This window comes from Mustela nigripes, chromosome 7 (genome assembly GCF_022355385.1).
Source record: "Mustela nigripes isolate SB6536 chromosome 7, MUSNIG.SB6536, whole genome shotgun sequence".
NCBI lineage: Eukaryota > Metazoa > Chordata > Mammalia > Carnivora > Mustelidae > Mustela > Mustela nigripes.
Genome location: NC_081563.1, coordinates 23,442,214 through 23,467,725, shown reverse-complemented (window position 1 = coordinate 23,467,725; position 25,512 = coordinate 23,442,214). Strand labels below are relative to the sequence as shown.

General features: G+C 46.2%; 1 protein-coding gene across 1 annotated transcript in view; it reads left to right on the top strand.

The window, feature by feature from the left end:
* ALK (ALK receptor tyrosine kinase) overlaps window positions 1-25,512 on the top strand; it is a 673,357-nt gene that overhangs the window by 601,482 nt on the left and 46,363 nt on the right. The window contains exon 12 of the mRNA XM_059405373.1: window positions 18,166-18,328. Coding sequence (XP_059261356.1) covers window positions 18,166-18,328 — 163 coding nt within the window. The remainder of the gene's footprint in view (window positions 1-18,165; window positions 18,329-25,512) is intronic.

The window sequence follows — 25,512 nt, the reverse complement described above, 5'->3', positions numbered from 1 at the left end:
GGAGGGAGTAGGGGGGCGGGGTGGAGGGAACAACTCCATTCGGATGCTCGTCTCCATTGCATCATTAACAGCCTTCCCCAGGGATGCCCAGTGACAGAATCTGGGACTTCCTGAGGGCAGCAGGGACCCAGAGCCACCCCAGGCTTTCTCCCGCTGTGGCCTCACACCATCTGCTTCCGGTCACCTTGCCAGGGGAGGGAGGACCCAGAGTGCTGCTCCTTCAAAATCAAGCTTCCTGGTCCACAAGGACCTGTGGAATCTGAATGGCTAGGAAGAGGAGGTCACACTCTGCATTTTTAACAAACTCTCAAGGAAAGCCTGATTTGAAGTAAAGCGTCACAACCCCAAAGGGCAGCCTGACCTCTTGAACACAGATGAGGAGGAGCCTAGGCCTGGGGAAGCGGAGGGGCTTCCTCGGAGTCACATGGCATACTTTTATGTCTTTCTCTCTCAGACAGCAAAGCATTTTGTCGTGTCCTCTTTTCACACCTGAAAACCACCAGTCACTGGGCGGGACTGGGTGTCAGCAACTCTCCTGGGCTCTTCATACGTGTTATCTCGTTAGTTGGGACTCTTAATACAATCCCCCTTGTACAGATGAGGAAACAGGCCCACAGGGGGTGAGTAAACTTGCCTTAAGTTATACAACTTGCGTAAAAGGCTAAAAAAACATGGTGCTTTTTAAAATCATGTAGAGAAATTAAGTTTTCTAAGCCAGGTAACATTTGGAACCCCATTTTTAAAAATTTTTTTATTTTTTTAAGGTTTTATTTATTTGTTTGAGAGAGAGAGAGAGATAGCATGAGCCAGGGAGCAGCAGGCAGAGGGAGAGGAAGGGCAGGCTCCCCACTGAGCAAGGAGTCCAATGTGGGACTCGCTCACAGGACCCTGAGATGGTGACCTGAGGCGAAGGCAGAAGCTCAACTGACTGAACCACCCAGGTGCCCCGAGTTGTGATAAATCTTAAAGGAATTCTACCATTGACTAGTATTCTAGAGGAATCTCTTCTCTGAAAAAAAAAAAAAAAAAAAAACACCTCTGTGCCTAAAGATTTGCTTAGAGCGCATCTGCCTCTTCACCCATCCTCCAAACGGCACCCTAGTCGCATGATGTCCCCCCACACACTTAAGAAAGCTGATAATGGCAGCTAAATGGCTGCCCTGGCCTTCTGTGCACCCCAGTTCTCACTGGTGCACATGGGACACACTTTTGTCAGCACCCATTCGCCTGAGGGGAGCAGTTCCTTAGGACTTGGGCAGGCATGGGCCGTAGATAGAATCCTGGGGACTAGTTTGGGTGGCTGGCCATTTTCCTCTCAGCTGGCCTGCTTTTTTTTTTTTTTTAATTCATTTTTTATTTATTTTCAGCATAACAGTATTAATTATTTTTGCACCACACCCAGTGCTCCATGCAATCCATGCCCTCTATAATACCCACCACCTGGTACCCCGACCTCCCACCCCCCCACCCCTTCAAAACCCTTAGATTGTTTTTCAGAGTCCATGGTCTCTCATGGTTCACCGCCCCTTCCAATTTCCCCCAACTCCCTTCTCCTCTCTATCTCCCCATGTCCTCCATGCTATTTGTTATGCTCCACAAATAAGTGAAACCATATGATAATTGACTCTCTCTGCTTGACTTATTTCACTCAGCATAATCTCTTCCAGTCCCATCCATGTTGCTACAAAAGTTGGGTATTCATCCTTTCTGATGGAGGCATAATACTCCATAGTGTATATGGGACATATCTTCCTTATCCATTTGTCCGTTGAAGGGCATCTTGGTTCTTTCCACAGTTTGGCGACCGTGGCCGTTGCTGCTATAAACATTGGGGTACAGATTGCCCTTCTTTTCATGACATCTGTATCTTTGGGATAAATACCCAGTAGTGCAATGGCAGGGTCATAGGGAAGTTCTATTTTTAATTTCTTGAGGAATCTCCACACTGTTCTCCAAAGAGGTTGACCCCCTTCCACTGTTGGTGGGAATGCAAGTTGGTGCAGCCTCTTTGGAGCTGGCCTGCTTTTTAACCAAGTGTTGTGGATTATCACCTACTAATAGCAAGGGAACTCGTGAGCACTCGTGAAGCACCAGCCTTAACAAGGCTCGTGGGCCCCAGTCCCGGCGGCAGGTTCAGTGCCCGCCGATTACCATGTCACTCTTCATTTGAGAGCGGCTCCCTTCCCTGGGAGCTAAAGCACCCGGGCTCCCAGAAGAGATGCGGCGTGGAACTAATTCCCGATATGTGGGCCTCACGACTGCCCTTCAAGAGTCTCTTCCAGTGCAAGAGGTTGTGTGTGTTGCAGACCCTGTCAGCACCCCCAAGATGTGGCCTGCGTGGTTGTCAAGGGAGAGAGAGCCCTTCCACGGGGATCTGGGGACAGCTCAGGGGGGAGGGGAAGGCTGAGCTGGAGGCTTGCTCACCCACTGCCCCCACCCCAAGGGATCCCCCACCAGCAACAGCTTCCGGGCCAATAGTTCACAGGCTGCCCCCTTGGATCTGTACCCCAGTTACTAAGCACATTCAGCTTCTTTCCTTTGGTCCTTACAGCGCCCCAGGGTCCCCGAGGATAGACGTCACTAACAGAAAGCCGGATGGCATGGCTGTTTGTTTGTTTGTTTGTTTGTTGAAATATAGTTGACACACAACGTTACATTAGTTTCAGGCGTACAACACAGTGAGTCAGCAAATCTATACATTATGCTATGCCCCCCCCCCCCCCCCCCCCCCCCCCAGTGTAGACCCCACCTGGCACCACACAACACTATTGCGATACCATTGACCAGACTCCCTGCGCTGTATCCTGTGACATCCCTGTGACTTACTCAGTCCCTGACCAGAAGCCCGAACCTCCCACGCCGCTTCACCCATCCTGTGTCTGGCGTACTTTTCAAGAGCACAGACTCCCTGGGTTCACGTCCCAGCTACGCCATTTACTTTAAGCTACTTCCTCCTCCTTTTTGTGCCTTTGCTTCCCCATGTCGAAAATAAAATTACAAATAATATAAAATAAAATAAAGTGAAATGAAATGGTGCTCGATGACAGGATTAGGGGAGTGCATGCCTGTCCCAGTCAGAAAGAGCAGGACATGAAGTGAGCTGTCTCAGCCATGGCTGTTTCCTCATTTCAGAAGTGAGGAGACAGAATCAGAAAGGTTCTGTGGCTTGTCCCCCCCAGCCAAGTGCAGAGCCAGGCTCCAGACTCAAGCTGGCAACCTCCGGAGTCTTCCCTCTCTAACCCCATGCCCGCTGGGAGGAATCCCAAATACCACCCAGCTGCTGAAAAGGGAAAAGCTCTTGCTGCATCCAGATCGACTGGCTTTCTCTTTCCAACTCAGGAAATTCAGCTCAGCATTCAACACAGAAAACATTGCTGCTTTCTAGTCAATGTGATCTTAGAATTCCCAGAATCCCCCCAAAAAATCATGTAGGGCTGAGTTTCAATTCACCAAGCTTTACAAGCATGTACAGTATGCATGCTCTGTGCCAAGCCAGGTGCTGGGTGCCCCGGGGCCTGCTGCTGGGAGGGGACCAAAGCGCTGCTCTTGAAAAATGCACTACCCAGAGCCGGGTCCACAGAAGCCTGAGATGAAACCCCTGCTCTCTTAGCACGAGGGAGATCCTGGCTCCCTTTCCAGTTTATAATTCAGATTGCATCTGGAATTCAGACGGGTCTTCCCACTCTATGGCTCTGATTTTACCCTGTGCTGGATGGTGAGGAGGTCTTCATCCAAGATCAGCGCATTGCGAATTCTACCGAACGGAGCATCCTCTTTGAAAAGAATTCTAGGGTCCTTTGAGAAAGGAAGGATACTATGCTGTTACAACAGAGCTTCCCAGCCCTGGGCCCCACTGGCCAAACAGCATGGCATTATCCAGCTCCGATGGCCTCAAAAACACCTCATGAACCCCCAGTTTAATGCTGTGTGGTGGTTGGAATCATAGCCAAGCTGCAGATAAAATGGCTTAACACCAGGGCATGGCTCCTGTTAGCAGAAGACAGGTCCACTGCCTTTCTCTCCTCCGGATGGCCTAAAAAAACATGTTGCTTTTACCCGTTTGTTCCAGGGAAAGGTTGTATAAGTGGGAGACAACAAATGATCCGGGAACTCTGGTCTCAGCACAGCTTGATTAAGATCATTTAGCTCCAAGACCAGCAGAATACAAAAGGCCCCTCCATCAGCGCAAATACATTAAGCACTTGTTTTGGGGAAAGATCATTTTTAATTATCGCCCTATTCCCAGACTTGCTGGATCAGCCTGCAGAGCAAACCTGCATACCTTGGAGCCTATTCAGTTTTCTGCTTGCTGCAGCAAAGCTTCAGTGGTCCTGGACAGAGAGATGTTTTGTTCTATTCTGTTCTGTTCTGTTTTAATTCATCTGGGCCCAGAGCTGGACAGAGAAGCTAAGAGGAGAAAGGGTGAAATACTAACTCTAGATCACATAAAGGGATGCCCCCTCCTCCACTTGCTCCTCCACTGGCAAGAGGAAAAGGAACAAGAGGTGGAATCACCCCAACCATCACCGAATCAAGAAAGAGAGAGAAGACGCCTGGAAGAATGCAGCCTAGCCAGGGTCCTCCACACTTGGTGCTTACACAGAAGATGGGGAGTTTTGGAGGTGGCTAGAGAGTGATCTAGTGCTTTATAACAAATTACCATAAATGCAGTAGCTTAAAACAACACACATCTGTTCTATTCCTCTCTGTGGGTCAGGAAACTAAGCACAGTTCATCTGGGTTTTCTGCTTTATCGTTTCTCATATGGTTGCAATCAAGGTGTTAGCTAGGGCAGGGTCTTATCTGAAAGCTCAAGTGGGGAAGATGTCCCTCCCAAGTTCACTCGATTGTTGGCAGTCCTTGAGAAGCCTAGGAAGAGAGGAGGAGGAGGGAAAGGGAGAAGGACAAAGAGAGAGTCTGCAAGCAAGATGAAAGTTACAATCTTATGTAATGTAATCATGAAAATGACATCCCATCCCCTTTACCATATTCTGTTGCTCAGAAGCAATGCACGGGTCTCACCCATACTCAAAGGACCGAGACTAAGCAAGGTGTGACTACTAGGACACAGAGATCACTAGAGACCATCTTAGAACCTCCTGCAATGGGCTTTTGGGTGCCAGAGATCACCTGATTACTGGGAAACTTTGAGAAATTGTGCAGACTCAAGCCTATCCAACACTTAAATATTCAGAAAACACCCCATGAGTGCCAGTCCCTAGCAAAATGATAAATGGGTTGGTCAAGAATCCTGGAGACTACACTATATGTTAATAAAATGCTAGAGGCAAGTTATTAAAACAAACAAACAAACAAACAAACAGAAAGAATCCTGGAGACTAAGGCTCTAGCTTTGCAATTTCAGTAGAATCAAACATTCTGGACCCCAGTTTTTTCTTTTGTGTGTAAAGCAGGGAGAATAGTTACCTGCCACACTTCTTTTTCAGATCTGGCTATTGTAGTGAGGAGGCATGTATCTCTAGCAGGCATGGAAGGGTACAAAAGAATATGCTAATATAAAACATTCTTATGATATTGTTATTAACATTATTATTAAAATATATCATGGAAAACATTGGGCCGGCTCACTCATCCCTCCATATGTTGTCCTCTCTAAATTTTCAGCGTATTTATAATCTTCCTCCTCCCCAAACTATGAGCTGTGCACCTTTTTTTATACATACTTTTTTTATACTGTGTGTTCTGACTATATTTTTCCTGAATTTTTTTGCAAAAGTTGCAAGCAAATCCCAGCTCTGTACTTTTAAAGCTAAAAAGGGTGGAGAGGTAGTATTTTGCGCTTTGGGTCCTTTTGTACAATCAGTTCAGTTCATCTTCAATTTGCAAATTAAGCCCTCGAACTGCATTTGGGGGAAATACATGACTTTTGTGGGGCTACAGAGGATTGCCCCAAAAAGACCTGCTCACTGATCTAAGTTGAAAGAGGAATTTTAGTCTTTTAAAGCTCGTCAAAATCTCCATCAGATGAGGACTCCAGGACTTCCTCCAGGAGCAGGTTTTTAATCAAATCCCGAAAGATTGGATCTGAGAGGCCTGATTTGGTTTTTACAGCCAATATTGACAGTATCTTCATAACAATGTGAGCACATTTTACCCATTTAATTATTATTTTTTAAGTGACTGACAGATTGATCCCATTCCAAGATTAACGTTAACAAGTGAGGAAAATAAGGCATGGTTTGGGTTTGTCCAACAACCTGACAGAATCAGGAAAACTCCCCGGGGCCTCAGAATAACTACCTGGAAGAGAGGGCTCTTTTTCCCTCAACTGGTTTATGACTTTGGTCCTACTAACTAGTCCATACAGTCTCTCAGTTGACAGTTTCCGTCAACAGTCAAGTCAGTGGAGGGTCCACACTACTAAGGAGTAGGACCCAAGCGTTCTCTTCAAGACTGCGGGGCTCCCTTCTTTTCAGTCCTGCGGGTGTGGTTTTATGCCTGTGAGTGTGTGCTGGTGTTTGAATGACAACGTGGAGCTGTGTGCTGTCTCCTCGGGAGCCTACCCCTTTCTATTGTGTAGTCACGGCTCAGAGACAAAATACCTTTCCACAAACACTTGTTTCTACCAGGACTACCTGAATCTTTCCACCCTCTCTTGCTCTAAGGCTAATTCAGGAACACAAAGGGCCAAAGGCGCTCCCACCAAACCATGCGTGGTACCCTCAGCATGCACGAGCTCTTCCCCCTGACCCCTCGAGTGGCTTTGAGGGCTGGCATTTGGCCTACTCCCTTCTTTCTGTATTGTTTGGTTCTTCACGCAACAAAGGTATATTAACTTCCTCTTATGTGACTGGCACTGTTTTAGGCCCTGGAGACAAAGCAGTGAATAGCATCATCTAAGCCTCACGTAGGCTTACAGAGCTTATACGCCAGTGAGGGTGAAGGGCAACGAACAAGTGTATGGGGATATATTTCATATTTTATGTTCTGTGAAGAAAATAAAGCAAGTTAAGGGGACAGAAATGACAGTGGCAAAGCATATGTGGTGTGTGCATTTGTGCTATAATGATGGGGGTGTGAACAGAGAAAATTTCAGATTCCTTCAGGTGTGGATCAGAGCAGAAACAGATGATGCTATTTGTTGCTGACACTGAAGTCCTACTTTTTACCCCTAAGCGGATGTGGCCTGGGAAAACCTCCAAGGCCCTCATGATATAGCTACAGCTCTCATTAAGGTCAAGGTCTTGACTGTGAATTGACCTTGTGCAGAGACACAGCCAGGGGTGGGTGAAGAAGTGGGGGGCACGCCTGGGCTGAGCAGGCCAGGTGGGGGAAATGACCCAAATGCCTGGCTTCCCACCTGGGGAAAGGCAAGCTGAAGGCCATGTACAGTGTCTAAAGAAGTTTTAGAAACATACTGCCTCTCTAAGCCAGCATCACTGAGGGATAGCAGCAGGAGTTTCTGATCATTGGTGTTTTTACTCTAACTAAGCAGGTGGGAGACATTGGTTCTAGAAGGGTCCATTCAGATTGAAGTAGGACCCAGACAATGGCTGGGAGCCCAAGGAAGGGTCCAGTGCCATAACAAAAGGTACTTTTTGATGATTGCTGACAATTAGTTCAGTGGCCTTATACATGACTAGTGTCATTAATTCAGGGCCTGATGATGGGGAGATGCACATCTCTGTGATCTTCTTGGCCTTTTCCCCATGTTTGTTTCTTATGATGCTGCATTTCTAGCCATCATGGTGGCATCAGAGGCAGGAATAAAAAAGAAGTGTCTCTTCTCCCCTTTTCTCCAGCCCTCTCAGAGACTTTGCCTTCTCTTTTTGGTCTACCATTTGGTCCTACCTCTTCCCCGACTACCCCACTACTTACCCGTCTGCCCTTGACATTTGGATTTCCCACCCTCTCAGGTGTCCTTTTCCCCCAGTTAATCCTAGAATTGGTCTAGGATGGATCTAACTGATCTTGGATGGATCCAAGACCCAGACCCCAAAGTCAGGACATTTGTTCTTTCTAGTTCCAAATCACTTGGCCAGTTGGGCCAGTGGCCTTCATCTGTCCATCCATCAGAAGTTTTCCAGTCACAAAGGCCTTGTAAAGGATTTTACCCCTTCATGACTTAGAACCAGGCAATAAGCAAGAACTACCAAGAATAAAGCAATGAAGTGTTCTAGCCTCCTGTACTGTTGCCCCTCTCTCCTGAGGCAGTGAATCCTGTTAACATAACCCCCATGGTCAAGCACCAGACTAAGGTCATCTCTCCCCCCAGTCCATGGAGAAGAGCAGATACGGGCAAAAACAATGACTCTTCAGGCCTGCTTGTGGCAAGACTGGTGTTTGAACCACCCCCAATTCCCACTTGAAACTCAAAACCAAATCCATTATGTGTAACCCCCAGATGGGTGCATATACAACACCCCTCTCCCTATCAAATACTTTATTAACACAACTCTGGCCTGAAGCCGACTGGGGAATAACAAAATTAGCCCTGAGGACTCCCTTAACTTAATTTTTACAGCTACGCTTTCAGGAGAGTGTTTTTCCTGTGACCTTTCCCTTCTCTCATGTGTTACTGACTTTCCCTCAGGGAGCAGGGGGTGGCTGAGAACACAACAAGCAGCCATTACAGGAGCCATTAAAAACTCCCTCAGATTGCCAGGTGTCAGAACTGTTTAGGGTAATTCTGTCCTGAAAACAGCTTTTATCTCAACAGCCCTGCCTTGTTGCCCATTGATGGGGAGCTGCCTCACTGGTTCCCTTCCATGAAGGGCTATCTGCCTCCCAGCAGAGAGGGACATGGGCCTCTGGTCTTTGTTCTCTGGGGGACCTCAGTATTTTTAGGCATCCTGCCTGTCTAGTGGAACAGTGTGAGGGGCAAAGGAGATGATGATACAACAGTAAAACACAGATCACGCGCAGAGCGTTTCTAGCACAGAAGACAGGGCTGGTGTTTTTAATTATTCTTACACCTCCTAATGTCTCATCAGCAAAAAAGAACAAAAGAGTAAGGGCCAGAAATCTTTGCCCAAATGAACATGGCTGTGTGTGTGTGAGTGTGGTGTGTGAATGTGTGGAGTGTGCAAGTGGGTCTTAAGTGTGGTGTGAGAGTTTGTGTGATGTGTGTGAGTGAGTGTGAGTGTGAGCATGTGAGTTTTGTGGTGGGTGTGTGAGTGTTTGGAGGATATGTATGGTATGTGAGTGTGTGTGAGTGTTTGAGAGTATGTGTGTGAGAGTTTGCAGGGTGGGTGTGAGAGTATTTGTTGGAGTGTGCGTGTGTCATGCAAAGAAACTCAGTCTAAGAAGCAAACTAGAACATGGAAAATTCTGAAAACTGTGTTGTAGGAAGAGTAAATGTGACCAGCCTCTCCTCACTTAGCCCCAGATTTAACTTTTCTACATAGTCGCCTATCTGGTAAGATAAAATGATTCCTCCCTCTTCCCTATCTGCTGACCTAACATGGTTTTCAGGGGCTAAACTAGCTGGAGGATGGGCATGCTACATAAATGGGCTGTAATTAAGGCATGGAAATTGAAGGCCTTAAAAGTCCTGGTCCTGTTGACTCAAAATCTTAGTAATGTCTTTCTACCTAAAGTTAGACTTCCAGAAACTTCCACCATCTACTAAATACAAGTACCAAAATATCAATATATTCCAAAACTGAGATAAAGGCTTCCTGCAGCTAGTTGGTCCTCACCCTGATGCAGAAATAGGGGGCCACTCTCACACCCTCACCCAACACTGAGTATAAAATTATACATAGTAGAACATGCTGAAGCACTAAGAAAACATACATGATGGTGAGAGAGAAGAAAGTGAATTAGTATAAACTGTTTATATCTGAGGCCATTTAATGAAGGGACAAATAGCCGAAACAACTGGTTAAATCTTGTGTGGCACTATCAATAAAAAGTTAAATTATACTTAGTGGGCTTTATCCCAAAAAAGGCAGACATGATATAACAGCAAGTTCTAGGCCATGGTTTTTGGAGATGTCCCTGATATGTAGTCTGAAAAACCCTGCAGCCCCAGGAGTAGAATGAGGGCGACAGACCTGACCAGAGAGATAATATAAAAGGGCTAATCAAAGCAAGTGACCTCAAGTGATTCTCGAGGATTCTGGGAAGATGGCAGTCATGGTGTGGTACCAGCATAGTTGTCTATCTTTCTGAATCTAAACGCAAAGCAACTGTATATCAAAACTGAAAACCCACGGATATTTACAACAAAATTTTTTTTATTAAAAAATACCCAAAATAAAATTAATGAGGACAAAGTACAACCACCATAAGATCTGTCTGATATCAGCATCTGAGCAAGAAAAAGGAGATGAAGACAACAGGCTGTCTTATAAACCTAAGAGCATGAGAAAATCACTGACAGATACTTGCTGGAAATAACTTGACAGCTGATCTAAAAACCATTGTTGAATCTGGGAGAGGCTTTGTCCAGTCCAAGGATATGTGAGTATAAGGGGCCATGGTGATGTTTGAAAGAGCAAGGGGGACTGGGCCATCAGGAAAGAGCCCATACTAAGAAGAAATTTCTGGGTGTCAAATCAACATAGGATAGGAGTAACAGATAGATAAATAGATGATAGATAGATAGATAGATAGATAGATATCCAGATAAATATGAAGGAAAGAAACAGAGCCAGAAATGTTTGAAGGCAAAACTTGTATTTTTCAACACTATATGAAGAAAAGAATAGAAGGAGCTCTGTGAAGTTAGGAAAGTCCTGAACTCTAAGAGTCCTAGAAAATTAGTTTCATGTAAAAATGCATAGGTATTATATGGTGACTAACATAACATAATTAATTGATTAACTAAATTTTTTTAAATTAAAAATAAAAATTCATAGGTATCAAGACCAAATCCCATCCACATTACAATAAGAATTTTAGAGGAGCATAGGGGACGAAACAACAACCCCACATTAAAGTGAAAGCATACCAGAAAGACACACCTACAAAAGAGATCAAAATTTTAACCGATTTCCAAATGAGCTGACATTAAAACAGTGATACAAGACATGAAAAAATAACATAAGCCAGTGTTACAAAAGATCAAAAACTAAGTGATGAAACTCATAAAAGAATTTGAGATAAAAGGAAAAAATAATTTCAGAAATGAAAACTAAATTAGAAAGTATGCAAGAGCAAATACACACCACAGTTAATGCCTTACAAGAAATACAAGGTGAAAAGAGAAAAAAATTTTTAAGTAAAAAAATGACATCCATCAAGATAGGCAGAGAAGATCCAACATGCAGATAACAGGAGTGCCTGAAGAAAATTTGGAGAAAGGGAACAAAACAAATGCTTAAAGCTATATTCAAGGAAATTTTCCTTATTGTATTTAATTATTAAAAGAGCACACTGCATTACTAACCTAGGTGAGCAATACCTAAGGGTATTCTAGTAAAATTGCTGAAAATTAAAGAAAAAGAAGAAAAGGACATTGGGCTCCTAAGCAAAAATAGCAAGTGATGTATTAGAGTATGAAATTTAGATTATCATCAAGTTTTTCATAGTACTACTTTATACCAGAAAAAAGTGGCGTAATGTATTTAATATACTCAAGGGAAAAATATTATCAATATCCAAGAACTCAAAGAATATTATTCCCATAAGCCCTTCCTAAGGAATCTATGGAAACAAGCTTCAGACAACCAAAGTAACTAGAGATATTCAGCATGACTGTTAAGAGCATTAAACATACAGCACTTTTAGAAGTGAGACTAACTAAAGGTTAAAGAGGAAAAAGTATTGTATGTAATGGTGATATGTCCAAACAGTGTAGCTAGAGTACAACTTCAGGAAATTATAGGAGAAAGGATAGCACATACACCAAAACAAAACAAAACAAAAAAACTCCTCTCAGTTTTTTTTTTTTTATTCTATTTTTAGAGAGAGAGAATGCAAGCAGGATCATGGGGGAGGGGCAGAGGTTGAAAGAGAATCTGAAGCGGGCTCCATGCCCAGCAAAGAGCCCAGCGAGTGGCTTGATCTCACAACCCTGAGATCCCGACCTGAGCCGAAATCAAGAGTCAGATGTTAGCCACCTGAGCCACCCAGGGTTTCCTGATCTCAGTTTTTATATCAATGATGGTAAAGTAGCAGTTACTATTATGCATATTATGAAGGATAAAGTAACTGATTAATTATAGAATATTCTAAATCTATTATCCCCTGTGTTCGTGAGAACCAAGATTCTCAGTGTGGGAAAAAAAAGCAGATGTAATAGAGAAGAGATTAAATTTAAAACGTTGTAGTCCTGAATTTGAGCTGAAAGTATCATTGTGAGCTCATGAGGTATTTTGTCATATATGTATGTATCTACTTCATGTGTATGTAGGTTTATACTGAAAAACATACAAGTATCTTAGCTCTATCTTCTAAAGAAACCTAGAAACAATCACCAGACCACTAACAGTAAGTGTCTATGGGACCTAGATTGTGTACTTAAAGGGTGTTTTTTCACTAAAAGAAATCAAAGCTTTTGAGAAGATGACTGAGTCCAGGTCGAGGGAAGGAATATTTCATCGTACCAGATAGCAGGGGAGAAAAATAACTCAGGTAGCTACCACTGAGCAAAAATGTGAGAATATGAACTTCTTTATTTTATTTATTTTATTTTATTTTTTAAAGATTTTTATCTACTTATTTGACAAAGAGAGATCACAAGTAGGCAGAGAGAAGTGGGGAGGAAACGGGCTCCCTGCTGAGCAGAGAGCCCCATGGGGGCCTCCATCCCAGGACCCTGAGATCATGACCTGAGCTGAAGGCAGAGGCTTAGCCCAATGAGCCACCCAGGTGCCCGAGAATATGAACTTCTAAAGGATAATAATTGTGATTAAGTAAAACTCAGTAATATGTTTTAATTCACGGAGTAATAAATATACATAAATAACTAATTTTTTAACTCCAGAGGATGATAGAAAATGAATCCATCATCTTGAAAACTGTAAATAAGTTGAAAGAATTGAGCACCCTTCCTATATGAACTATACCACTTGGTAACTAAATAGTAGATGAAAGGAAACATCTCCTTATAGATTCCAACTAATAAATGAGTGAAAAAGATACCATTTGAATATCATTATTTTGCAATTCCCAATAAATAAATGGAGCTAAGCATTAAGTCTCAATAACTGCTAATGTTAAAAAAAAATCACTGATCACATATCTAGAAGGGGATGCTGCTCCATTATTTAAAGATTTGAGACAGATGATAGAAATGTTTAATCTCTTGATGGCTATACTTGATGGTACTACTTTTATTTTTCCCTAATAAGGAGAACAATTTATAAATTTTCATAATGTACCCCCAAAAAGCGTTACTTTTTCCAATTTATAATAAAAAGTGGTGTCATATACACTTATGGATGGTGAGTGATTATATTTACTTGGATTTGGGTCATGACTTTATTTAATGGTAACTACAGTGGCCATCAAAATGGCTCCATATGCCACAGTTCCCGTGAAGTTCAGCTCACTCAACAGATACAGATAGAATTCAATTCCATGGATCAGAATCAAAATGGTACTGCTGCATTGAGTGCTTCTCTGTGGTACAGTCATATAGGCCTTCAACGGGAGGCAGATTCTTATTATTGTGATTAATAGTAATGGTTGAAAACTTATTTTCCTTGGTATCACGCTTTATTTCTTTGCATTCAATTGAGCAGATAAGATGGCTTAGCAACAGTAATAAAACTAGTACAATCACGGTCTAGCCTATTTTTTTAGCATTGTGCAGTATATTACTAATTGATTTGTTTCTTCTTGGAGGGTACTGCAATATACTTAAAATGAAACCCGGTATTTAATGGACATTTCCTTACTCAGCTGTCTATAACCAATCACTGTTTCGATGTTTGTGGGTTCTTTGTACAATTTAGATGTGAATGAGTATTAAACTAGTTTTCCAGTGTATGGTATAAGTAGGACAAGATAAAGCAGTTCTTTTTTTTCTTTCCTAAATGAGTTTTAATACAATAGTTTTGGTCTTATTTTTGTTGGGTTGATTTTTTTTCCCCCAAGAGAAAAGAACCAGAGTTCCTCCTTCCCCCACCCCCAATCCAGGCTCCTCCTTGGGGGGGCATTTGATCCTCCTGTAGCTCCACAGAGCCTCAGGGACCAATGTAGACTCTCATCTAGGGGGAAACAAGGACCCTTGTGCTCTCAGACTGGCAGCTCAGCATCAAGCCCACTGCACCACTATTCTAACTATGACCTTGATCTTCTTACCAAAAATCAAGCTTTTGCCTTATAGCTTCATAATCCCTCTCTCTTATATCTCTGTTTCCTGGCCTTGTAAACATCCCAGTTACTAGATTTTCCTTTTGACACTTCCTGTCTCTCCATGGCCTCTCTGGGGACTAGAGTCCTGATGCTGAGCACCTGTTTTCCCTGGCTTATGCCTATGACTGCCTAAAGCCTGCTCTTTGCTAGGCTGTGATACTATTGGGCCACAGTTCTGAGGCTGAGAGTCCACCCACCAGGCTATCCTGACCAAACTCTCACCTGTCCCCTCATGGTTGGCCTGCCTACTCTCTGGGCCTGAGAAAACTTGGTATGGTCTCTCCTGGTTTTAAGTGAGCCCAAGGCTTATGGATTTAAAAGGAAAACAAAACAAAACAAAACAAAACAAAAAAACAAAACCAGACTCTCAAACAAGTTCTGTGAGGATTTCCTGGTGCGTCTAGCACCTCTTCAGGTCTTGAACTGGAACTCAGATGATCTGTGCCTAATTCCCAGCTTGACTGATTATTCTATCTGCCTTCACTTAGAACAGATCTCATCCCTGGATATCTTGCCTGATGTTCTGCCTCTTCCTGCTCCCACGGTACCATTCCAGATGCCTCCTCTGGGGCCCTCTTAGGCCCATGGCTGTTAATACCACCACACTCAGAGAAGCAGTAATTTACAGTTACATCCATGAACCTACCTCTCAAGCAAGGATCTGGACATTATTATGGCCTGCTGCCAGCAAGCCTTAACCCAATGCTCAGCTGAGGGGGGGCCAACGCTGTGTTAAGCACTTTAGAGGGACACCAGAAATAAAGCAGAATAACATTGTCCCTGTCCCCTTGCATAAAGCCACAAGAACCCACAGTTCTGGTAACCTTATCTCAAAAAACAGATTCAAGCATTAAAATCCTAGGAAGGACACAGGATCAGGAACTCATATAAGGACAATCTGAAAAGGCTAGAAGTCTTCAGGACAAGAAGATGGGCTTGATCACCACCAAAGGATCTTTGGACATAGAAGGAAGAGCCTCTAATTTCTAGTTCTTTCTCTAAAGCTGATTTACTCAGAAAAATCTCCCATTTCTAGAATGTTCTTTCTCCATTTCAGTGATGAAGTAGGTGGACCTAGTTCACAAATCTGGTTGCTTCTCCTTAAAAAGCTTTTACAAAATGTAAGTAATGTCCTTCCCCAATCATTACCCAACCTAGTATTTACTAATTGGAATCTCTAGAGCTCTGAAATTCATACTTTTAAATGTCCTTTTAAAAGGTCTGGGACCACTGAATTCGGTGATCTCCAGGGTCCCATCTTGCTGTGACATTCTATTATGTCAGATTCCAGACAGAAAGAGCAAAGGGAACCAACAGAATGAAGTTTGAGCAAGGCAAGCCCACACACATAAGAAGCAGGAGAGCCCTTGGACAATGGGCAATGAACTCAGAAACCCCATTCCCCTAAGACGTAAAGCTGGTGGGAAACATAAACTGATTCCAAGCAACTTCAAGCAGATTTATGAGGGTCGGGTCCATCCGAGCCGGGAGGACCACCATGCCTCGAAGGCTGCTGAAAGCAAGAGAATTCTAGCTGTATAAATCATGGATCTGACCTGGGATGGCAAATCTGTTCCCATGGAATCCACTCTGGAAAGAATTTTCTCTCTGGACCTTTCCATCAGAAATCACTGAAAATAAAAACAAAATGTTGTGTATAGAAACCTAGAAACCACCTGAGACTAATATATGTCCACTGAGTTGGGAAAATACTGATCCCTTTATTGAGAAAGAGCCATAATGTCCCCCTTTTATGGAATGGTGAACATAAATCTTGAGATTGGGTGTCTCTGCTTCCAACAGTTAGAAATTGAACAGGAAGTTACACAACTTTAAACTGTGTTCATCATGCATCTCTAATGCCAAATGTTCTTCTATGCACTTTGCTTAGGTCATCATTCAGTAGTCTCACTAAGTCCAATCTTGCTTCATTCAGATTAGGAGACTGAGACTCAGAGGGGTGTATGATTTACCCCAGGTATCATAGCTGGTCAGGGGCAAAATCCAGGATAGGAAAAGTTAGCTCATCAAGATCCAAAGACCATGCTTCTCTTCCTACCTCACCAAATGTCCTACCTGGTCAAGAACTACAATCCCAGCCTCTCTGGGAATGTCCCACAACATTTAGAGCAATGTTAACCCAGACTGAAGTTGAAAGTGGGTCCCACGAAAGGGAAAATGCTCAGGTAGTGTGCCATGCCCACACCTTCAGCTCTCTTCCTCAGTGCACTCTTGAGGAAAAAAGAAAAAAAGAAATCACACATGTATATGCTTTAATTTCCAGGACTGAGTTAACTGCATGGATTGTCATGCCTCTGCCCCGGACTGAGAAGGCTGCCCGCAAACCCAGGCTGCTTGCTTTAGGCACACATTGAATCTGAGAATAGCTTTCAAAGAGTTGGAGATCATATGGACCAAGTGGATTTTTCTACTTCCTTTCCAGGATTATCTTTTTCTCTCTGTCCCCATTCTCATCCCCAACTCACTGAGTTTAAATCCCTAGGTGCTGCTGGTAGAGGATCCATGTTGACGGAAAGTCCTCTGGTCACATTTCCTATTGTCAAGAACAGCACCTGCCCTGGGTGTAGGCAGGAGTCATGGACACAACTCATATTTTTAGAGTTCTGGACTTTACAAAGCCTGTTATATCCCTTGCTTCCTTTTAATCCTCATGCCAATTCAGCCACTTTTATAGACCAAGGAACTCTATCAAGGTCCCACAACCAATAACTGATAAGGCTGCCCCTAAATCTGTGTCCTTTTCCATTCACCACTTGAGGACAGCCCACACTTAGGATTTGGGTGCTGGAGATATGGATAAAAAGGCAACTGGCCAAGAGAGTGCTGCTAAAATGCACTCAGTATTCAAAGAGTTAGCTCTTTGAAGTAACAGGTTACTCCTTTAGAGTATAGAAAGAATCAACCATTCACACCCAACATGAATGGATTCATCTCCTTCTTGCCCTTGAAACAACCTTCAGAAACCAAACAGAGATCAACATCTCCATTTCAAAAAGTGAAGCCAACTGAGAAAGGATTTGAATACACAGTGTTGTATAGCTTTATGCCTTGGAATCTCAGCTAGAACTTTGGTCTCTGACCTTGGGGTCAGGGCAGTGTCACAAAAGCCCCCACACACACTCATCAAGTTTCTAGATCATCAAAACTACCCAGTACAGTCTCAATCTGATTGCTTGTAATTTTAGCAGCCCAAATTAAGCTTTCATTTCCACATCATTAAATTAGTTAAAAGTCTTCAAAGATTTTTCACTTCAACGTTTTAGTGAGCAAAACTATACCAAATTAATTTTTTCACAATGTTTTCTATAGGTAGAATTTAACTTCATCACATTAGAGGGAAACTGGAGTCTATGTCCAATTTACTCTTTTGAGCTTCCCCAAGCTAAGAGGATCTTATATGCATATGCCCAGCCTTTGGGAGCAGGTTCAATGCAGTCACATTGCATTATGTCACAGTAGCATAGATTGAACACCTGTTGGTTTGCCCAGCATTGGGCCAGACTCAGTGAGAAACGAGGAGAGGGTCCAGCCACTGCCCACGCCTGTCTTACCTGAAGGGGGTCTTCAACCGAAGGGATTTTTTTCTTTACCGTCCTGTGTTTTAGATAGTTCCATCCCTCCTTCTTAAGACTGGATCAGTCAGCTCCATCTGTGTCTCTCCCCTCATATCTGACCAGGCCCTGGCACAGAGTAGATCCTCAACAGACATTTCCAGTTTGAATGGCTGATTGGTGTTTCTTGCCCGGGCCTTGGTGCCATATTGGAACGTGGGTTCAGGGCCATGGAGCGGACAGCTCAGAGGCAGCCCAGGGAAGCCTCTGGAAGAGGGAGGGCCAGGCCAAGTGAGTGATTACCTTTCCTCTTGTGCCGCAGTTCACTGGCTGTTCACCACGTGCGGGGCCAGTGGGCCCCACGGCCCCACACAGGCCCAGTGTAACAACGCCTACCGGAATTCCAACCTGAGCGTGGTGGTGGGGAGCGAGGGTCCCCTGAAAGGCATCCAGACCTGGAAGGTGCCAGCCACCGACACCTACAGGTGCGTATGGGGGAGGGGGAGGCCAAGGGACAGATCTCCCCTTCTGAAGATGATGGGGTGCTGCCTGCGGGTGCATGCCCTCAGGGTGCCTGGGCACACCGAGGCTCAGAGGCCACGGACTCTGGCCCATAGTGGGGTATAAGGGCTGGAGATGGGGAGATTTGGGATAATGGGATATGGCAATAAAGATGTGTCCTCTGTCCTCAAGGAGCCCACAGTCTGTTTGTGGAGATGATATTCACGTGTGAGCTAGCTTCAGAATATTCTTTATTACTAATAATTGTAATTATAGTGGATTCTTTGAGTATTGCTTGATGCTGTTCGCATGAGTCAGCACATGTGAAATGTTTGGGAAACAGACATACGATGGACATGATGCTCTCACCCTTGAGCCTCCTGCCCTGGGCCTTCACTATTCACAAGTAAAGCAGCTGTTCTCAGGTTCTTGTCCCACACCCAACCCCAACTACGCAATATTCCAACAGAGCAAGGCCAGGCCAGAGGGAGGCCTGACTCAATGGGCCACTTTGCTCATACGTGAAGCTGATGGCAAGGCTCAGACCAGTGGTTCTCAACCATCGAAATGACTGGATATCTGGTTAATACAGATTACCGACCTCACTCACAGAGTGTCTCATTTCGTAGGCCTGGAGTGGGGCTCAAGGATATGAATATTAAGAAAACTTTTATGCTATCCATTTTTATATGAATGAAGCAAATATGACAAAATATTGACATTTATTGGATCCGGGTTGGGAAGGGAGACATCAGGGGTATTCATCACGCTGGTTGTATTCATTCATTGAGAACGTGAATTCCTAACAGGTTCCCAGGTGATGCTAATACGGCCCCAAAGAGTGACTGGATTAGGTTGAACCCTTGTGTGTAGTCCTCCCACAGCTCTGTGAACAAGGCCCGGGCTGCAGTCTTCATTTTACACAAGAGGAAACTGAGGCTCAGAGAATGGGGTGCCTCCCCACAGACACACAGACTCGCAGACACGCAGGTCGGATAAAACCTGAAGCACAGGCTTGCTGAGGCTCCTCCCACAGCGAACAGCGAACAGCAGGCTTAAACAGGAAGCAGCTTAATCATGACCTTGCTGGTGCAAATGCCCCCCGTGGCTGAACACAGTGGGATGTGAGCTCTCTTTCCCCTTCCTCAGCCCCCAACCCCCAGAAGGAAAGGAGCGTCTCAGGTTGCCTGGTTTTCTCCGGTTTTCTCTGTAGCCCCACCCCTGGGACCTCAGTATAAATGCATCTCAGGGGGAGCCCTAAGTGCTTTTTAAATGACATTCTGGTCAGGAATGCAGTAACAAGGTTTGGCTGCAATCAAATTAGCTGCTCTAGGTTCCACACTTCCCCAACAAATGGTTGCAGACACCCAGCCACCCCGGATCTGCCACACTGAGCAGGCCGGGTCTCTCCCTCCTGCCTGGCTGAGGTTCCCCAGCTCAGTCACTGTCCCAGAGAGATGGAGAGGAGTGTTCACTGAGGACTCACCAAGTATTTCTCCCCCTTTTAGCAATGAGGCAGATGTCATTACTATGATTATTGATATTCCCTTGTTTCCATAGGGGGAAACTGGAGTCAGCAGCTTAGCAACAGACCAAAGGCCACATAACTAGTAAACCCAGCGTCCTCTGGTCCAAAGGTTGTGTGTTCTTTCCACAAAAGCCCACACCTGGACTCTGAGAGGCATTCAGGGGACAGGAGGAACACGAAAGGGAAAGTAGGCCTAGCAGTCATGCACCACCCACCTCCAGGAAGCCTCTGGAACCGAAAGCCTGGGAGGAGAGGCCCCATCACCTGCAGGGATGCTGGCCTGCCCAGCCCTGGGGGCAGAGCCCCGCATGTAAGAAGCAGTGTGAAGGAGAGAGCAGAGGAGCTGGGAGACAGACTGCCACCTCACCAGTGAACGCCCAGCAAGACCCACTGTCCCATCCCCATCCAGGGCGACTCCCAAGCCAGACAGGCTGTAAGTCCCTTCCTGCCCCGACCACAAAGATCTACAAATAGGAGGCACCATGAGCAGGGTTCCTTTTGGGCTGCATTCCCCTTGAGACTGCGAATCAGACCCACTTCCAGACTTGAGCAGGTCATTGAATCGCTTGAGGCTCTGTTTCTGTAAAAGGCAGGGATTGAGGGTGTTAATATCTGCCCAGCGGGGATCTTGCCAAGATGACGTACAAGTGCCTCGCATAACACTAACACGTCTGCGCACTGGGTGTTCCCCGGCCCGTGGGCAGAGAGACCAGAGGGAGCAGGGAGAACATCTGGCTGCAGGCAGTGGCCGGAAGCATTTCCAGAACAGCTTGATCCCACAGGGTCTACTTCCTGACTTCTCTGTTTCTAAGGACTTTTTTCTGACTTCCTCACGTGGGCCCCATGTTTCAAAAGATCTCGCCTGGCAGACAACCTGTACTTATTAAATAAGCACTAATTCATTCCCCTCCTTTTTATTAATCACAAGCACATCTAAGTCTAGCCAGTTTTCTGATCTGCATGAATTGCCACGTATTGCCGCACTTCCCTCATAGAACCCCAGCCCAAATCGGGGCACAGTTTCTCTTTCTCTCTGGAATATTGAAATGAGCTCGCGGCCCCCACCATTGCTGGGCAAACCTCATTGGAAACAGGGACAAGGAGCCGTCTTGCTGTTGAAGCGTAACACTTGGATGTGTCCAGGTTGACAAAGGGGATATTTTGAACCGTAGGACATAATGAAGCTGGCCTGAGATCAAAAAGGGAAGAGTTAAAACTGAAAAACATTAGGGTTTTTTAGTTGTTTTTGAAATCTTGGGATTTTTTAACCCTTCAAAGGCTGTAACAGATATTTCTGACCTTGACACTGGAGGAGGCTCAGGGCTTGGACAGTAATGCATATTGATTGTATAATTTAGTATCAAAGAACCAGACCATTTAATGATTTGCCTTTTAGACCACATCAAAACATCCCCACATCAAAATATCCATGTTGACAAGTCAGGTGCCCTCTTTCTGAAAGACATATTCCCCATATTAACTAATTCTTGTTTGGTAAGGGCAGTTCATCTAGTGAGAAAGACACGGGACACATCATGTTTTCTCAAGAGGAGAGAAAAAGGTGAGAAAGGGCAGGAGCGTTTCTTATGCTCTCCCCCTGTTCCTGGAAGAGGGTGAGTCTGGCTGCTTCCTGAGGTCTGGCACCTTTATTGTTCCCACGGACTTCTCTATGGCTAATGAGAGAGGTGACACCATATGCCCAGTGTATGTCACGGTGGGGCCACCATTGTCTGGAGCTTCCTCGGGGATACACACGGATGAAAGTGTGCCCTTATCGGTCAGTTATCCTGGGCCTATCTCTCACCCTTTATTTCTTTGCCCACCACCACAAAGGAAGAAACCCAGAAAGAGGGAGAGGAAGAAGAGGCTGGGGGACAGGAAACAGCAGGCTTAAGGAGGGAAATTTAGGGACAACATCTAAGTCCCCATCGCCTCCTGAGCCGCCTGCTTCCCTGCCTTGGGCTTCCCTTCCCCTGGATTTGCCTCTGTCAAAGTAGTGATGCTCTCACTCCCTCCCAGTACCTATGTCCCAGCATCCAAACCTGCTCCCTTCCGCTTCCCAGGTCTCTGTGGACGGCACTCAGCGCAGATTAGGACACTGCCTGGCACTAAGTATATGAAGGTGTACAAGATCCACTCTGTGCCTACAAGGAGCCAGTGGGGGTGTCGGACATAGAAACAAAGCATTGATGCGCGATGTAGAAAGTCCTTCGGGGAAGGTTTGCTTCAGGCACTGCTGTCAGAGGCCGGGGAAGGGCCTGAGTTCATGAATGGCTTCCACAGGGAGACAGAACTTGAGTTCAGTCTTGAAGGTGATAGAGTTATCCACAAAGAGGAGGGGAGGAAGGAGCCCCTGGGGCCGGAGCCTCCCATCCCGAATGCCGTTAGCGCCCCCTGGCGCCGGCTTGGGGGACATGCGCGCCTGGAGGCGGGGACCCGGGATGGAAAGGCGGCGGGAGTGGAGTCCTGAGGAGCTAAGCCAGGGGCAGGGAGATACACACGGAGGGACCCGGTGGGGCCAAGAAGTGTTTGGGAGGTGGAATCAGCGTGATTGTAGGACTGAGGGAGGAGGCAGAGCCCAGGTGACAGGCCGTGATTGGGGGCTGAGGAGGCAGGACGGCGAGTGACAGCTGCCATCTCCAGGAGCTTGACTGAGAAGGACAGGCAAGAATTAGGGCAACAGCCAGAGTGACGCCTGATGAAGGGAGATTTCTGGGTCACAGCACTGAGTGACCATGTCTTGAGTGTGCCCGGGGAGTGGGGGGAGGTGGCCAAAGTGGGGCGCTGAAAGGGCATGGATGCTGGGGCTGTGGGGGGCTCCCCCTCACGGGGGAGCAGAGACAGACTGCTGGGGACTTGGTGTGACTCTGTGTGACCTACCCCACACAGGGCCCACTCAGTAGATATCGGCGGCCCGTCTCACTCTTCCTGCCTTCTTCTCCCGTCTGTCCCTCCCTTCCTCCCCCCTGCCTGCCTTCCTGCTTCTCCAGGGCTCCGCATCTCTCCTCACCCTCCGTCCTCCGCGGCCCCACCACCACACACACAGATCATTTATAAAAACATTTGTCAAGCACGGCCCACAGCTCCTGACGGCAGTTCTCTCATGGTTCACTTGTTCCTCAGACATAACGTACAAGAGGTCCCGGGTCCCAGCTGGAGCCAGCAAATCCTGCCGGCTGACCCGGGCCACAGCTGTTCCTGATGGTCTCCATCACTGACACTCAATTTCCCCACCTGGCTCCGGGGACCGGTGTGTGCAGCTGGATGACACCGTCATTCAGCCCGGTCCACCCACAGCTGTGCAGCTCTTACGTGGGCCGATCACCGACTAGGCGCTCGCAAGAGGACTGAGTCTCTGGAGCCTCTCGCCATCTTTGCAAAGACCGCAAGGCAGAAAAGTTGAATTAACAGTCCACAACGCCAATAAAGTTCTAGACAATTGCAGAAGAGAGTCGCAGGCATGATCAATTGCCAGAGTAATTGTGCAGATAGCCATCGCCATGAGGAGCACAGAGCAAGGAAAGTCAGAGGCAGGGAGATTGCGCCAAGATTGATGGGCTGCAGGCAGAATGGGGTTCGGGTCCAAATTCTGCCAGTGACATCATGTGACCTTGAAAGTGTGCTTTCCCTTCTCTCCGGCGGCCCTGTCCTAGAGGGAGGGGCTGTAGAGGGAGGTTGCTGAGATCCTTTCCAGCGCTGGTATTTCTAAGAGTGTAGGACTGTATTGGTCAGGGAGGTTGGAGGAAGATTTGAACCATGAGCCTTGCTCAACGGAGCAATCCAGGACAGAGCTGGGGCTGCGAGAAGGGAGTGCCTCCTCCACTCGCCCTATACCGCCGACCCCCAGCGGGGTCTCCTGCCGGCTCCAAGGACCCATCTAGAGAACACAACTATACATCTAAACACAGATTTCCCATGCACTGAGCCCTTACATACACAGCCCCACAAAAACCCTACAGGCTAGGACAGGCATGGCAGATCTTACCCCCGATTTTGCAGAGGAGAAAACCAAGAAGCAAAGGAGAGGAGGGACTCACCCAAGGTCCCACTGGGAAGTAGAGGCAGAGCCCAGAGTCAGGTACAGGAGAGAAATAAGGAGCTTCACGTAGCTCCAAGTGGGGTTGGCTCACTCCCGTCGCCCCCCCCCCCGCAGTGTCCCCGCAGAGTCACGGCGCTGACAGGCCACCATGCCCCACACTAGCTCACCGCCTCCCAGGATCCGGCAGGCAGCCACTTTGATTTGCTGCTAATTCTTTATTTTAAAAAGATTCACAACTCAATTACATCAGGTAACAATGGCTCACAGTCAATAATACAAAACGCAAACCCAATAAACATCCGTTCTGACCAGGGGGCACGGATTGAGATGAGGAAAAACAAAACCAAAAAAAAAAAAAAAATTACTGCGTCAGCTCGTCAAGAACAGTGTCTTGTAATTTCCAGTAAATTGGAAGCACTGCAAGTCATTTTCCCCAGTTGAGTGGCAGGTGTATTTGTTGTCATTTGTCAACCATCAAAAATCGTCTACAGGGGATGGGGTAGATGCTTTGGAGAGTCGGGCTGTGGTAATTATTCTGGCACGAGTTTGTGGGACATGAGTCACAGGACGGGGAGTCCTCAGACATGCCAAGGCTGCCTGTGCCCCCACTGGTCCTTACAGAGGTGGGTCCGTCTGTACCAGGGAGGAAGGTTCCTTACCCCCTCAGGGCCTTGAGCAACAGCTTGGATTTGGACCCAGTTGTGTCTGCATTCAAGCCCATGCATTTCTCTCGGAGGCATGGCCCCCTCCAGAGATAAGCATTGTAAGCAGCATCTAGAAGCTTCTAAAGGAGTGCAGCGCTATGGTGAGATGTCAGGCCCCAGAGGGCTGGCGAGGGAGGTGCTGCTTCTCCTACAGTTAGTCCAGGAAGGCAGTCACCTGCCTGCTCCCCTGCCTTTAAGACAGCCCCTCCTCCAGGCTGGAAACATGGGACTGAGGCCAACACAGGAAAGTGAAACCGGCTGTTGATAGCTGGTGGCCAAGCTCTACTGTCTACTCTGTAGAGCCCACCCAGCCTAGAGTCCTACCTTGCACTTGGCATTCCTATGCAGTCTTCTCAAATCCATTACTTCTCCTCATGAGGACCGGGTCCTTGTCCTCATTTTTGTCCCTTGGTGGGGAAGCTGAGGCTCCTAGAGGTTAACCAGCTCGCCCCAGGTCACCCAGCCAGAGCGCCCAGTATATGGCTCTGAACTCGGGCCTCTTGGCATCGCGCCTCATTGCCAAGAGCTAGGACTAGACCTAGATGGGGCTGGGGCTCGTATTTGGGGGTGGGAGTGGCAGGAGAGATAGGAAAGAAGGGCTGGGAAGGAAAAAGGAGTCAGAAACAAACAACTTCTAAAATATAATAATCTGGCTAAATTTAATCTGCCGGAGTTCCGTATGATTCATAATGCATGCAGATTGATGTAAATGACTATGCAAATGATGCAGGAAGGGCTGAGCCGGGGTATAGCTTACCTCTCAGCCATAGCGCAAGTGGGCTGGACAAGGTCTCTGCCTCCGGCGGCAGTTTTCCAAGCAAACCACACCTTCAGGTTGAAAGGATTTTCTCCGGATAAAGCCCTGGAAATACCAAGTAGTGAGCAGAACCAAGGCAG